The 15,265-nt window shown below is 52.4% G+C and overlaps 5 protein-coding genes across 5 annotated transcripts; 4 read left to right on the forward strand and 1 right to left on the reverse strand.

The window, feature by feature from the left end:
- Nucleotides 1-327: 327 nt before the first annotated feature.
- J4E87_005334 (uncharacterized protein) lies at nucleotides 328-2,028 on the reverse strand (the record flags this gene model as incomplete). The annotated part of the gene is made up of 1 exon (XM_049376947.1): nucleotides 328-2,028. One exon carries the CDS (start codon nucleotides 2,026-2,028, stop codon nucleotides 328-330), a length of 1,701 nt encoding a protein of 566 aa, XP_049233172.1.
- Nucleotides 2,029-2,926: 898 nt separating this feature from the next.
- On the forward strand, nucleotides 2,927-3,922 carry J4E87_005335 (uncharacterized protein; the record flags this gene model as incomplete). Its single annotated transcript, XM_049376948.1, has 1 exon — nucleotides 2,927-3,922. The coding sequence occupies one exon, from the start codon at nucleotides 2,927-2,929 to the stop codon at nucleotides 3,920-3,922; it is 996 nt and encodes a 331-aa protein (XP_049233173.1).
- Nucleotides 3,923-4,273: 351 nt separating this feature from the next.
- Nucleotides 4,274-5,919, forward strand: CBF5 (centromere/microtubule-binding protein cbf5; the record flags this gene model as incomplete). The annotated part of the gene is made up of 4 exons (XM_049376949.1): nucleotides 4,274-4,382; nucleotides 4,435-4,591; nucleotides 4,648-5,506; nucleotides 5,554-5,919. The coding sequence occupies 4 exons, from the start codon at nucleotides 4,274-4,276 to the stop codon at nucleotides 5,917-5,919; spliced, it is 1,491 nt and encodes a 496-aa protein (XP_049233174.1).
- A 1,122-nt stretch (nucleotides 5,920-7,041) lies between these two features.
- J4E87_005337 (uncharacterized protein) lies at nucleotides 7,042-8,389 on the forward strand (the record flags this gene model as incomplete). The annotated part of the gene is made up of 4 exons (XM_049376950.1): nucleotides 7,042-7,075; nucleotides 7,194-7,307; nucleotides 7,369-8,042; nucleotides 8,096-8,389. 4 exons carry the CDS (start codon nucleotides 7,042-7,044, stop codon nucleotides 8,387-8,389), a joined length of 1,116 nt encoding a protein of 371 aa, XP_049233175.1.
- A 3,873-nt stretch (nucleotides 8,390-12,262) lies between these two features.
- J4E87_005338 (uncharacterized protein) lies at nucleotides 12,263-14,650 on the forward strand (the record flags this gene model as incomplete). Its single annotated transcript, XM_049376951.1, has 1 exon — nucleotides 12,263-14,650. The coding sequence occupies one exon, from the start codon at nucleotides 12,263-12,265 to the stop codon at nucleotides 14,648-14,650; it is 2,388 nt and encodes a 795-aa protein (XP_049233176.1).
- Between the last annotated feature and the right edge of the window lie 615 nt (nucleotides 14,651-15,265).

Below are 15,265 nucleotides of genomic sequence, written 5' to 3' on the forward strand. Positions count from 1 at the left end.
TTGGCGGTTGTGGGCTGGAGGTTGTCGTGATGCGAGGCGAGTGGGGTTGTTTGCGTTTGCTTATGGGGCGCGACGCGGCTACGCTAGTGTAGCCCTGCCTGGGTAGCTTCGAAGGTACCAAGGTCGGATGATAAGGGGCACTAACACGTGCGCCCATGGTGCCCAAGTCTTCATCCGGATCTCGTGTCTTAGGAGCTTTACCCGTGATCATTGTATGGATTGATTGATAGCTTGACTAATCCATAGTCTCTGTGCTATTGGGTATATTTCGCTATGATACAAACATCCCTTGTAGGGATCCCAAGTCGGTATGCAGCCCCGGCTCGGCTACCGTTTTGCCTTCTTCTTCTCCCTCTCATCCTCCTCACTGTCGTAGTCCTTGTAGATTCCAACTGGCTGGGTTTTCTCCCACGCGCCGGTAAAGACAGCCTTCTCTCCCTCTTTCAACGCATACTTGAGCAGCGCCTCTCTAGGATCCTCGTCCCTCATATCACTGCCTTCAATCTGCTCCATGACATACTTTTGGTCGGGCGTTGACTTAGCAAAAGGTGTTGTAGCTGGGATATGCGGTCTCCGTGGGTCGCGGCTCTTACCCGAGGCTGTGAGACCGATGGTGGGATGGCGTGCGGAAAACGAGGCTGCATTGCCAGAAGGATCGTGTGCTTCACCAGCCATACCCAGCGGGTCCATGTCTACGGTGAGGGATGGGTCGTCATCGAGGTGTCGCTTCTTGGGCGCCTTGCTAAGGATTGTAAGAGCGCCGGCTTTGGACAGCTTGGGGTTAAACAGGATCGTTGTTTGACCGTTGGCTGAACCTGTGAGAATTTGGTTGAGCCTGGGATGCCAGTTGACCGTTATCAGAGGAGAGCCTGGCGTGACTGGTGTGACCAGCTCCGGGCGAAGTGTTGCTGGGTTGAGGATGTGGAGATGCCCGGTCTCTGATCCTGTGACTATGCTCTGCGAGTTGGGCGCAAACTTGATGTTCGATGTCGGATATTGTGAAGACGTTGACGGATGTGATGTGGTGTTCAGAGGTGTCTTGAACTTCCTCGTATCCCACAACTTGATGGTGTCGTCCCCTCCTCTTGTGATCACCAGCCTGCCATCTGCACTGATATCCAGTCCGCTCGTCCAAGTATCTTTCGCGTGCGCTTCTTTGATCTCTGCTGTCGGCCTGTGGTACGGTCCTTCACCACCCCACATGACGAGACTTCCGTCGAGTGCTGCTGACACCAGCATACTGCTCCCTCCCTCGGCTGCGGCGCCCCATGCAATGGCCGTCATCCTTGTCATGCCCGCGCTACCAGCAGCTCTTGACTTGTGTACGATGACCTCCTCCTGCTTCATCCTTTTATTCACGTCCCATATCCGCACTGTACTGTCTGTCCCTGCTGTAGCGAAGCGGTCGCGATTCGTGGGGTGCCATGCGCCGCTTGTGATTTCTGCCGTATGTCCTTTTGTGTTGTGCTTGTCCCTCAGGTACATGTCGCCCTTGACAAACTCTGATATAAGCTCTCCATCCCTGCTGAACAGCCTCGCCTGTGATGTTGCAGTAATGCACAGGAATTGGCCTCCAGAGTGTGGGCCAAACACAACCTGGTGTATGGAATGCGACTCGGCGGTTTGCGAGGGTTTGGTGGTGAAAGGATCGACCGTCTTGAAAGCGCGGATAGTACTCGGGGTAAGTGCGCTAAGGTCGTGCAGCTTGAGCGTGCAGTCGTTCCCTCCAGTCACCAGCCGCGTACCGGATGCATCGAGCGCAATCGTCGTGACCGCGCGATCGTGCGTCTTGATGACCAGTTCGTGAGAAACTGGGTATTCGTCCTCTTCATCGCTCATATCGCTATCATCGTCCGAATCCTGTTCGTCGTCCGACCCTTTCTCCTTCTTTGCCTGCTTGCTCTCATCGACCACTGGCCTACGCGCGCGCTCGATTTGCGCCTCGACGTTCACGGAGCCATCCTTCTTTCCAAATTCGCTGGGCAGGTATTGCTTGAGAGCCTGCTCGTCGTCTGCAGAGAATTCCATGATCGTGCTGTGTGGATAGCCCGCTGGTTTGGCTAGGGTTGGCGTCGACGGTCGGTCGCAAGAAAGTTCGAGGTGGAGGCTGCAGTATGACGCGCCGCGCTAGCACGGGCGACCGAGGTTTCGGGGCACCTTCACTCATTACCATCCTTCATGTCTGCATCTCACCAATAGCTACAAAACCATCGTCAAAATCCGTTGTTCTTACCAATGCCCTCCTATCTTACATTGAATCGTGACTTTTCTTCCTCTTCACCACGTCCGCTCGTCTTACGAACCACAGCCACCGAGCATCCGCGTTCGACCAAGCAATGTGACCATCGAACGACTGGCAATATGCCGGGACAAGTTCAATTCAACCGGCAAACACCATGTTCCTTAACTTAAAATCTCGGTCGCGTGACCTTGTATACTAATCTCACTGCCCGAGCTGTGTCCGGCACCCTCAAACTATCACACCAGCAGCAGCTCAAAAGTGGCGGCATCGTCATTCGCCAAGCAGTCCGCCTTGCTTCAGCCACAGAGTATAGCTTGGACAAGTATCAAATTGTTCGATGCCAAGAATTCCGCTGCGAATTCAACTGCCAAGTTCCGAGTTGGGATTCTAGATTCCGGTTTGCCGTACGCCTGCACCACTCAGAGCGTCGCAAACTCCGATGGTCCTTGTCCGACGTCATGCGCACATTCAACACCATCAATCCTACTTGGCAACGCCACACGTCCTTGTACCCTCAGCCTCAACACGTAATTGTGATCCTCGGAGCCATCGTGTCGCTTGGCAAGCATCTTTCATGTAGCATATAAGTAGCTCGCTACCCCGCCAGCTCCGCAGGATGTACCTCATCGAATACATACACCGTTCAATACAGATAACACAGATCCTACGCGAACGATACTTACCATGCCTCACCACCACCCCGGAACCTGGGCCAGCAAGAGCGACATCGACCCCACCAATGTCCCTTGGGCAGTCACAACTCATCTCCTCGCCATCAACCACGAACAATTGCTCCGCGTTACAAGACACCCCTTCCTCGAGCGTGCCGCAAAGGGTACCCTACCAAAGCCTCTGATCGCACAATGGCTCGCAAACGACAGGCAGTACCTTCAAGGTTATCTTGCTACTATCAACCACACCCTCAACCTCGTCCGCAGTACGCACAAGTCAACGACTGCACCTGGTGAGGAGCCAGACATTCCCACGCGATTCATTGCGTGGTTAGAATCCGCTATCAAGAATGGAGAGAGGGAGCTGCGGTTCTTCCAAGAAGTTGCTGAGATCTACAAGATTGATCTTCCCCCTTCACCACTTCAGGAGAACGTCAAATCCGAAGGTCTCCGTCGCTATGAAGCACTGTTCGCTAGTGTTGCTTCCCAACAGCCAAACACATTCATGCCATGGCTCGAAGGCGCCATTCTACTATGGTCGACCGAGAAGGTATACTACGAGGCCTGGTCCTGGGCCCGCCGACAAGATGCCCAGTCTTCTCCTCGGAACTACGACAGCGACCAAGACGGCGGTGCGATGCGCAGAGAGTTTATTCCCAACTGGTCAAATCGCGACTTCCTCATGTTCGTTGAGCAGCTTGAGCGCATTGTCAACGAGGGTGTAAGCGACGCTGTTGACCGAGATGATGCAAGATGGGCAGAGGTCAAGAGCAGGATTGATCCGATTTGGAGGGCCCTGTTAGACGCTGAAGAGGAGTTCTGGCCAAATGTACCTAGTGGAGCGGGCAGTCTGGTCGAGCCTGGTGTTAGGCGCGGTGTCGATGGCAAGATGGACGGCACCACGCTGCGCAGTACAGGAGATGACGAGATCTTGAACGAGAGACAGGGCGTCCGCAGTGGAGATATTACCACTTTGCACAGCAATGAGCATGGACAGGTAGTGAACTAGAATGATCAGAGTTGGAAGTAGATTACTGCGCAGAAAGAGCGCATTGTAGTTGCAGGCGGCGTATAATACACACATGATGTTCAAGAAATCTATAACAATATCGCAGCGTGTTGTACATCTGACTTGTTGGTAGTTCGCCATAACGGAACCGCTCCTGAATATAGTTGTCTAGTGAACATCTGATGCGTGTTAGACAACGGTCCGACAAAGATCCGGTGTGATGGTCCGAGCGTTCTTTAGCGCCCAATAGCGTCCAATAGCTTGAGCGGCGCGAAAATACTGTCTGCTGTGAAAAAGTTCGAGAACATCGCATCGCCAATTGCAACACCAACCCTCGACACAATAATCGCCATGGCTCTCGTGCAGACCGACCCCGACGCGTATGTGATCAAGCCAGCGGCGGCTGCGCCTGCCATCGACACGAGCGACTGGCCGCTCCTGCTCAAAAACTACAGCGACCGTATGCTGCAGCTTCCCCATAGCTCCAGAATGCTTTGCTAATGCGCGTACAGTGCTCGTTCGCACATCGCACTACACTCCCATCCCAAATGGATGCACACCGCTGTCGCGAGACCTCAAGTCTTACATTAGCTCCGGTGTCATCAACCTCGACAAGCCTTCCAACCCATCCTCTCACGAAGTCGTGTCATGGATCAAGCGCATGCTGAGGTAGGAAGCACTCGTGACTTTTCTTTCCAAGCGCCTTCAGCTAACGCGTGCCAAAGAGTCGAGAAGACTGGTCACAGTGGTACCCTCGACCCCAAGGTCACTGGTTGCCTCATCGTCTGCATTGATCGCGCTACCCGTCTCGTCAAGTCCCAGCAGGGAGCCGGAAAGGAGTATGTCTGCGTCATTCGCATGCACGACAAGCTCCCTGGAGGCGAGGCGCAATTTGCGCGTGCCCTTGAGACGCTCACCGGAGCTCTCTTCCAGCGTCCCCCGCTCATTTCCGCCGTCAAGCGTCAACTCCGTATCCGAACCATCCACGAGAGCAAGCTATACGAGTTTGACAACGAGAGGCAGCTCGGTGTCTTCTGGGTCAGCTGCGAGGCTGGAACCTACATCCGTACTCTTTGCGTGCATCTTGGTCTTTTGCTCGGTGTTGGCGCCCACATGCAGGAGCTCCGCCGTGTCAGGAGTGGAGCCATGGACGAGACCAAGGACTTGGTCACTCTGCACGACGTTCTCGATGCCCAATGGCTACACGACAACAACCGCGACGAGGCTTACTTGCGCAAGGTCATCGCACCTTTGGAGAGTCTGTTGATGAGCTACAAGCGAATCGTGGTCAAGGACAGCTCTGTCAACGCCATCTGCTACGGTGCCAAGCTCATGCTTCCTGGTCTCCTGCGATTCGAGAAGGGCATTGAGATCCACGAGGAGATCGTCCTCATGACCACCAAGGGTGAGGCTATCGCGCTCGCTTACGCGCAAATGTCGGCTGTCGAGATGTCATCGTGCGACCACGGTGTTGTTGCGAAGATCAAGCGTGTCATCATGGAGCGCGACCTTTACCCCAGGAGGTGGGGCATGGGCCCAGTCGCCACCGAGAAGAAGAAGATGAAGGAGGCTGGCACTCTTGACGTAGGTGATCAACTTCAGATTTGCGAGTGCTATACTGACATGCTCAGAAATTCGGTCGCCCCAACGACAAGACTCCTTCCAAGTGGAACGCTGAGTACAAGGACTTTAACAGGAACGATGTCGACGGCGCCTCTGCTCCTCTTGCCCAGACAACTTCGACCTCTGAGGTTCTCGCCGCTCCTGCGATCCCAGCTACGGGTCTTACTTCTACTGAGGAGGCCGAGGCGGAAGCTGAGACCGACAAGAAGAGCAAGAAGCGCAAGAGCCGCGGTGACGGTGATGATGAGGCCGATGAGGACAAGGCCGAGCGCAAGCGCAAGAAGAAGGAAGAGAAGGCTGCGAAGAAGGCCGAAAAGGCCGCCAAGAAGGACAAGAAGAAGAGCAAGGGTGATTCTGACAGCGACTCCGACTAAACGATCAGCTATGAACGATGGACGTCCGAACCAAAAAGCGACAGCGCGCATCGCTGTTGCCTGTACAAGCGCTGTACACCAGAACCGTGTACATGTCATAGTTACTACTACTCTATCCTTGGATACCAGCTTCTTTAATGTAGCATACCGGAAAAATGGCGTTGGGGATCATGGGCATGCTGGCGTTTTATGGCGCGTCGAAGCTTTCTGCGACAAAGGTGGTCGATTGCGTGTTGAAGTGCGACATAGCGTATCGCTAGACATGTTCAATTCACTGTTTAAATTTCACATCCCTGATCTTTCACGTGGATGTCATTGATGCGCTGTGTTTCTCGTAGGCTGCACTCATGACTTGTGTGAGCCATTGACACCAGTCTCAGACTTGGCATTAACCTCGATGTGCACGCCAACAGGTCAAGGTAGTGTACCTGGTCCATTGGTGTCGCGAAACCTATAATGACATGTCTTGCATTTAGACTAGAAACGTGCTCAGGGAGTTGCTCGCTAGCCAGTGGATTCGAAGGACTTCGGCGGCGTGCTTGGGCTGGCGCTGGATCATTGCATCGTGAAATAGCTACTGGAAAACCACCTCAAGCTGTCAGTTGAGACAGGAAGCTCGCAACGCAATGACGCGTTCGGCATATCCGGAACCGTAAATCCTACAAATTTAACGCATAGCGACTTCATTTCAGCTGCGAGGCTTCACGTGGTGAAGTGAAGCTTCTTAGACTGCAAGAGCGGGGCGCGTCAAGGAAGACCACGAGGAACGGCAAGCGCGCGTCGTCAGGTGGAGCGCGCCAGCTCATTGCTAGATACGTCGATTCGATACGATCCCTGTGCGACGAATTCAGGTTTCTAATTTCGATCCCAAGCGCATGGTACACGGCATCAGAGTTTGTGATGGTCGGGATATGGCATTGTGGTTGAAGCTTCTCGAACCTTCCCTGTGTTCGCTCCGCGTCAGGGCTCGACGTCACCGCTAGCGTCGTTTGACAAGTGGAGAGACATCCAGAGCTCGAGTGATAAATGCGACCCAACCTCATAAGCTGCCCCCAAAGAAGCTTACAAACACTACTTGCGCATACACGAGATACCCTTCTTTTCTAATCACCGGACTTCAAAATGGTCAAGGAGTCCAAGCTCTACGATTCATTAGGTACGTTTGCCTCGGATGTGCCCCTCCACCGCCTTGCCCTGCCAGGACGCGGCATGCCAGGGCCCGGGGTGGTCGAGGTCTCGGGTAGATACATGAACTATTGCTGACTGAGTTCTAGGCATATCAGAAACCGCGACGCAAGATGAGATCAAGAAAGCATACCGCAAGGCGGCGCTGAAGTGGCACCCCGACAAGAACAAGGACAACCCGCAAGCTGCGGAGAAGTTCAAAGGTATGTTCATTGCCTCACTAGCCCATATAGACTGGATATAGTATGCTAACAGCACGTCTAGAATGCTCGCAAGCCTACGAGATCCTCTCCGACCCCGAGAAGCGCAAAACGTACGACCAATACGGTCTCGAATTCATACTACGCGGCGGCGTACCACACCCTGAAGATGCTGGAGGTGCGGGTGGTAACCCATTCGCGGGCGCAGGAGGCGGTGGAGGCTTCCCCTTCGCATCTTCGGGTGGCATGCCCGGCGGCACACGCTCGTTCCACTTCTCGACGGGCGGCGGCGGCGGAAACGGCTTCAACTTTTCCAACGCCGACGACATCTTTGGCGAGTTCATGCGCAACAGCGGCGCCGGCGGTGATGACTTTGACTTTGGCGGCTTTGGCATGGGCGGTATGCCTGGCGGAATGGGTGGTGGTATGGGCGGTGGCGGCGGTGGAGGTGGAAAAGGCGGCCGATTCCGCGGCGGACGACGAGCACCAGAGCCTGAAGTCACAGTCGTGGAGAAGCCGCTTGCGGTGAGCTTGGAGGAGCTGTACAACGGCACCACAAAGAAGCTCAAGATCAAGCGCAAGACATACGACCAGAGTACCGGCAAGCAAAGCACGCAAGACCGGATTCTGGAGGTGCCCATCAAGAAGGGGCTGAAGGCTGGCAGCAAGATCAAGTTCTCAGACGTCGGCGACCAGGTGGAGGGTGGAACACAAGATCTGCACTTCATCGTCTCTGAGGTAAGTCTTTCCATTCCCGATTCACGCAAAAATTGATACTAACGACACCACAGAAACCCCACGCAATGTTCACCCGCGAAGGCGACGACGTCAAACACACGATCGAAATCGACCTCAAAGAAGCCCTCACCGGCTGGCGCCGAACCGTCCAAACCATCGACGGCAAACAACTCAGCGTCGGCAGCGGCGGTCCCACAGGTCCCACCTGGACAGAACGATACCCCAACCTCGGCATGCCCAAGTCCAAGAAACCCTCAGATCGCGGTGACTTCATTGTCGGCGTAAAGATCAAGTTCCCCACGAGCTTGACAAGCGCACAGAAGGAGAAGCTGAAGGAAATACTATAGTCGGGACTGAGGGAAGGATGACCTGCTCCTGCACATGCAAAACCATGTGGTAGGGTATGGGTGCCGGAGAAACTTTGATTCTCGTATATCATTTGCATTTCTTTATCTTATTTTACGCCTATATATGCTCGACATGAGCCACACGAAGGCGTCGGTGGAGTTCTGATATGTTTATTGTTTGTTTGGAAGGGGTGGATGGAATGAAGGCCAGCGTGGTGGAATGCTGGCAAAGATGATTGGGGATGACATATATGAAGTAACGCGTCTATGATAGACGAATCAATGAATTAGTATACTGTGCGAGAAACTGTTTGCCCATGTGTGATGGCGGTATCGTTGAAGACTGCGAACGCTCCTTCCTCAGTGGCGGGATGATGCCCAGCTGGCTGGCGCGTTTTAGCGCGTACAGCTACCGCGTCCCCTTCCCATACATCCTACCGTCACCGTCAATCTCTCCAGACCTCCACTGTTCAATCAGCGAATGCAAACAACCGCTCCCGACGCGATCACCGGCATCGGAACCTGCGACCAGCATGTGCCACAGGACTGCATCATCGCCCGTGCCGCGAAGATGCATGCTGCCCCGCCTCTTGGCGGCCTCCTGGCTGCTATCCTCCTGAGCGCGGTGGGATGGACCACATTATGAACTCTATCGCACTCTTTTGCTATCCAGTACAGCCCTTGGCTCTTGACCCCTTGTTGCGATGAATACCCAGGATCTGGACAACGGATCCATGGACACGGTTGAGACATCTACGACGAGTTTGGACTCTTCGGATTCCGGAAACGAAATTGATGAAGACGGCCACGATCCCTGTGGTACTAGTTACCTGTTTACTCCGAAGCACATCTATCGTCGAGGTTATTTGACTTCTCCGACAGTTAACACTATCTCAAAACTTCGACTTGGGGCAGCTGATGCTTGCCATAGCTGTCAAATTGTACTAGACGCCCTTACTACATATTGTAGCGGAATGCTGTCGCTCGATAGCATTCGGTATGTCTATGTGCCATCCGCAGAAATGAGCATGAGAATTTGGTATTGGCTAGCCACAGGTGCGAGCCAAGACCCTAAAGAGTCCCATCCGCCAAAACGCAAGAGTATCGAGATAGAGTTATTCCAAGTAGAAGGTATGTTGTGTTTGATCATTATCTCTCAATCCAATTGCTGGGATGGTTCTGCATATCCAATTGGCCAAGCTATCACGGTACGATAGACCTATGACCCTGACACCTCGCACGTGAAGGTTTGATGTATTTAGGGTGACAAAGGCAAAGACCTAAAGCTATTCGTTCTAATCTCATTGCAGGCCAAGAATTACAAATTACGCACAATCTTACTCACAAGAAATTACCTGTCCTTACCAGAAGGATACCATCCGGAGACACATCTTCAGATCAAGCTGTTCAGACATTGAGCAATTGGATTGAGACCTGTATTACGCAACACGGAGCTTGCGCTGGATACAAAATCAGCCAGCTTCTGAACAGAATTTTCGAGATAGATGGCAATCACGTTTATCTTCGCGAGCGTTTAAACACATCGGCTATGTATGCCTGTCTCAGTCATTGCTGGGGCTCTTCCGGACCCACAGTCAGGCTGGATAAGACATCTTTCAGTCTTCTCACAAATGGCATAGCTATCGATCAATTACCGAAGACTTTTGCAGATTCTATCCACTTATGCGCGAGACTTGGGATTCGCTTCGTTTGGATCGACGCTTGCTGTAAGCTACCCTTGTTCATAATCACGCATCTTGTAACTTATCTCGTGTACTTAGGCATAATGCAGGATGACAATGATGACTGGAAAGAAGCAGCGGCAACGATGGCAAACATCTATGAGCAAGCTCATTTGACCATCGCAGCTACGTGGGCTAGAGACAGCAACTCCGGTTTGTACGCACCACACCGAGAGCGATACAAGGCCAAAAGATTGAGAGACTGTGGTCTCTACGTTCGAGAGGTAGCCAATGGATTTCCTCTCGACTCCTGTGCATCAAAAGACTTTCCGCTCTTGACCCGGGCTTGGGTATACCAAGAGCGTCTGTTATCATCACGAATGATTCATTTCGTTAAGAACCAGGTAAGTCATTAGTACTAGTTTCGTATGAAGATTCGTGGTCTGCAGTCACCAGAACGTTGGCCAAATCATTCGTGTTGCGCATGCGCACGTAGATTGGAACACGGAACGCCTGTAATTCTGTGCGACCTTTTCATGACAAATATCTGACTCGTTCTTTAGATGTACTGGCAATGCCCCACATTATTCGCCGCAGAAAGTGGCGTAACCTACGATAAGACCTACCCAGCCTTCATGAACTCTAAAATCTGGCCGTACCTCGAAGTCGGTGATGATCCGGTCCGCCGCTGGCATACAATTGTGGCTTCGTATACCAGGCTGAACCTTACTTATGCAAACGATCGGTTACCGGCGATCGCTGCTATAGTCGAACGAGAAATGCGGCTGCGACCAGACGATACATATATTGCTGGTATTTGTAAAAGCAGTCTGCTCACCGACATCAGCTGGCAGCGCGGAGGCTTCTTGGATGATGGTTTTCCTGTCGCACGTCTGGGTGAACATGTTCCGACGTGGGCGTGGCCAACCTCAAACACCAAGGTCCATTGGTTTAAAGGAAAGATTGAGCGGTCTGTGAAACTAGTCGACCTTTCCTTTACCCGCATTGGGCCGGCTCAGGTTGGGCAAGTTCTGAATGCTAGTATTACTTTGGAGGGTCATACATACAAGACTCGGCTGACGCAAGTCTGTCATCCTGAATACAACGGGCTTCAGCCTCGTATAGAGCTAGTCTCTCCTGCATGCGAGGAATTCAACAAGGTCACTCACTACTTGTTAGAGGACTTCGATTGGAGGACTGGAGACCGGCGTGTTAGAGCGGGAGACACCTTGCTTGTTATGCCGATCAAATTCTTCGGAGACCGTAGGAATCCTTCTTCGTTTGGAATCCTTCTGTATGAGGTCGCCAACGGCGATTTTGAAAGAATGGGAGTTCTCGAACTCAGAATGAAAACCGAAGCGGAAACGTACGGGGTAGAAGCTGAGCAGATACTCAGAAATTTCATCGACGCGCTACCCATACGACAAGTTAAGATTATCTGAAGAGCAGGTAACGGGCTGCGTACCTCTTTGGGTCAGCGAACTCTCCGCGCTCTCGAACTTCAACGACATCGTCTCACCTGAACCAACGTCATGCGAGACCCTCTATACTCACCATGAACATGTCTTATCTGGTCATTACGCGCACCTGGAAGCGTACGCATACCTTCATTCATGTATAAGAGAGGATATGCATTCTAAGCCCTATTGATGGACCGAGTTTCTTCGTTGAAAAGCCGCATCTTCAGCACTCGCTTAAGTTCTTGCAGGTTGCATATAACTCTATGTATCCTGAGAAATTTCCCTCTTTTGCCAGCCGGCTGTTGTCTCGAAGATCATCATGTCCAATCATGAGCAAGTTCGGCATGGTGCTGAAATTGTGCACTCAGTCAGCAAGTTTGCTCTCACCTGCAGATTGGGCTTGCGATCATGTTTGCGACGATACCGCAACGAAGCCACCTTCACCTGTACTTGCCAGACCCTGTAAATCTCGCTCACCTTGACTATCGCCTTCCGCGCCCGTCATCGCCTTTAGTCCACTTTTCGCATGCCAAAACTTCTACTCTACCTCTTGCGACCTACAAAAAGCGAGCGCAAAGATGGTGGAGCCGACGGTCTTGCCGCGCAATCTAGCGTAGTAAGTTCATCGAAAGGGTTCATTGGCCAGACTAACCAGTTTTGACAGTATCGACACCGCGAAGTTGAACAGGCATGTGAAGAAACTTCATGACGCGGACACCTTCACGCCGGTTATGATCGCACAGTCGCAATCGCACGCCTCTGCTCTCGCCGAGAACATCTGCTCTGATTACAAGCTTCTCAACAACACTATGGTTCGACACGAACCATTGATTAGGAAGAGATGGAGCAAGAAGTCGGTCGCTCAAAGAAGTGAGATTCTGCGAGCTGCCTGCCCAACAATCGCTATGGAGCACCAACCGGACTTCGCTTGGCGACACCAAAATATGTTGTTCGAAGAGGGCGCTGGTCCGAAGCCCAAGGAACACGTCGACGTAATGCTTTGGCCATTCATCAATCTGGAGGATCTTACGAAGCCGAAGTCCTTACTCATCTACCTGAACTCGAGGGCCCGCAATCTACCATGGACCTTTGCGACGGGTGAGGTTGCTTTCTCTCAGTATGGCGTCCTATGTTCCAGTTGTAAGCCGCGTGAGATGTTGGCGACTGTACACTTCATGCCCAATAACGACCCTACAGTATATGGCCAAGTTCGGAGAGTCCATGGCTGCTGTGGTCAAGTCGACGGGGAGATGATTCATTGCGATCTCATTCAAGGCTTGCAGATGTTGAAAATGCAGCAGCGCATCATGAGATTTCTGGTTTCATGTTGCCGATACATCTTGCACGACATGACAGAGGAGGAGATGCTGTCCGGACCAGTCTTGGAAGAGCCGCCAGTCTCAGAAATCCTCTTGCCAGTGGATGGCAGTCATGTCAATCTCGCCGACACCATCGCGATAGCGCCCTATATCAAGCGAGGGGATCTGGAACTTGCCAGACTTCGAGGCTACGTCAACGCGATGTACAGCGAAGCTAAGGATCATGTACTGTCTCTACGAGAAGATCCCTCCTATCTTGCGGACACAATTATCGACAATTCGGAACACAGCCGTGAGCTTATCCCGGATGCATGTGGTCGAATCGATCAATCTGTTGATACTCCAGAGTTTCTTATGGGTGTCACAGGTCACATAATCTCACAGTCATACCAGAGGCTGATAATGTGGTCCGAAGTCTCGGCAAGACTAGATCAGCTTTGCCTGCACGCCCAGAACGGTACCGCTACCCAGAATCAGCTACAGAGTGTCCTTGATCTGGAGGCGCTACTTGAGCGCGCCCGAAGTTGCCTCTTGGGAGACGTCACTAGCACCAGTATGGCGTCACCCACGATGCGGAACTACTATGAACGCATAGTTTCTGGATCAGGAGATGGTCCATATACACAGATCGCCATCGCAGGAGGAGACACACTTCCAACGGAGGGCGAAGCATGGATGCTGAGCGTGTTTCATCGTCTGCTGGCTTTCAGTCAAAACGACTCTCGGAAGAACATCAATGGCTTTGCAGAGATGTCTGGGGGTGAGAAACTCAACGTTGACATTGATCTACACGCCACATTGGACCGTCTAGACACTCTTTCACGCAAACATCAAAGCGCGCGCGCTATGCTTACCGCCCCTTTGTCGTCTCTCATCAGCCAGCTCTCCATTGTCGAAGAGTGTCTTCATCAGATTGAGTTATGGAAGAAGTCATCGGAAATCTGGATGTTACTTTGCACATCCGGTATGAAAGCCACAGAGTCGAACAAGGGAGCCTTCTCGATAAATTGGGCTTATTACATCTATGCCTATAACGTACCCGTCTATTTGGTCAACCCAGCGCGAGGAAAGCTACGCTATCCCATCGATAAGCCGCGAAACGCTCAGAGCGTGAAGACGATGCGAGACTCGGAATCAAATCTTGACAAGTTCTGGAGTTGTATCGACTCTTTCTACGAGCGCAGGACGGGTGTTGCGCAAGATGAAGTGGTACGTCGATGCCTCCTGGAGGGTGGTGAGATGCGCCGAACTGCTCCGTGGACTGGCCCAAGCGTTCCCACAGAGTGCTTCAAAAGCATCGAGTACAAAGCCATCAGCAACTACGACCACGATGTCGCACTACAGATTACCGGAACCTTCGATAAGCCGGTCACACGGGGTAGTGCCAAGCGAAAGAAGCGCTACCATGCTCCTGTGGGCATCACGCCGATGACTCAAGTTCACGAGATCGGCCATCCAAGCCCCGAGAAGAAGCCCGAGAGAATCTACTGCGTCGACAAGCGTGCCCACAAGGTGTTCAAGACCCTCTTTCATGTCCCTCTTTCAGATCTTGGAGAGACACCGAAAGCGATCAAGTGGGACGACTTCAAGCGCGCTATGATTCGAGCCGGCTTCTCTGCGGAAAAGCTTCAAGGCTCAGCCTGGCAGTTTACTCCTAGTGTTTCTACGGATGTCGCTCGTGGCATCCAGTTTCATGAGCCACATCCCGATAGCAGTATCCCCTACATCATGGCCCGGCGTTTTGGCAGGAGGCTTCAGAGGGTATATGGCTGGCATGGTGGTGTGTTCAAGTTGGCTTGAGTGGGAAAAGACGCTAGGAACGGAAAAGTTGGCCGAGGGAGGGTTGCAGATCGTGCGACACATCCACACACGCGTGCAGAGGTGCTTTACTTCTCGTTGCGATGGGTTTCTTTTCTTTCTATTTGGTTTATTCGTTCCAGTTCTGCATGCATGGCTACATTTCTCAACGTTCGAGTCTGAGACTCACACGCCGCAAAGAATGCGCACAGGCTATCCAAAGTTCATCATCACATTTATGTCGAGGTTCGGTATCGGGCCACCAAAACAAAGCAAATCCAAAGTTTCATTATAGCCTCCATCTTATGTGAAGAGCCTTCGCATCAGTCTACTAGATCATTTCCCCCTCAAAATGTGTCCGACCTTTTAATAGTGACATGCTCGTCGTACCTTCTTCAATAGTACCACCAACTCTCTGGATGCACTGCGATCTCATGCGCGCCAATCGCCATATTCTCGAGACAAAGCTCTCCGACCTCCTGGTTCAGCTGTGCATCATTCGTGTTCTCACTGAGCAGCCGTAGGCTACGGATATGTCGGACTGGAGCTTCACCAGGTTTGCTCAACTCGAGGACGTAACTCGCCACCTAGAGAAAGAGCTTGGACGCGGTATGATGA

Source organism: Alternaria ethzedia, assembly GCF_023757985.1.
Source record: "Alternaria ethzedia strain BMP 0044 chromosome Unknown scaffold_11, whole genome shotgun sequence".
NCBI lineage: Eukaryota > Fungi > Ascomycota > Dothideomycetes > Pleosporales > Pleosporaceae > Alternaria > Alternaria ethzedia.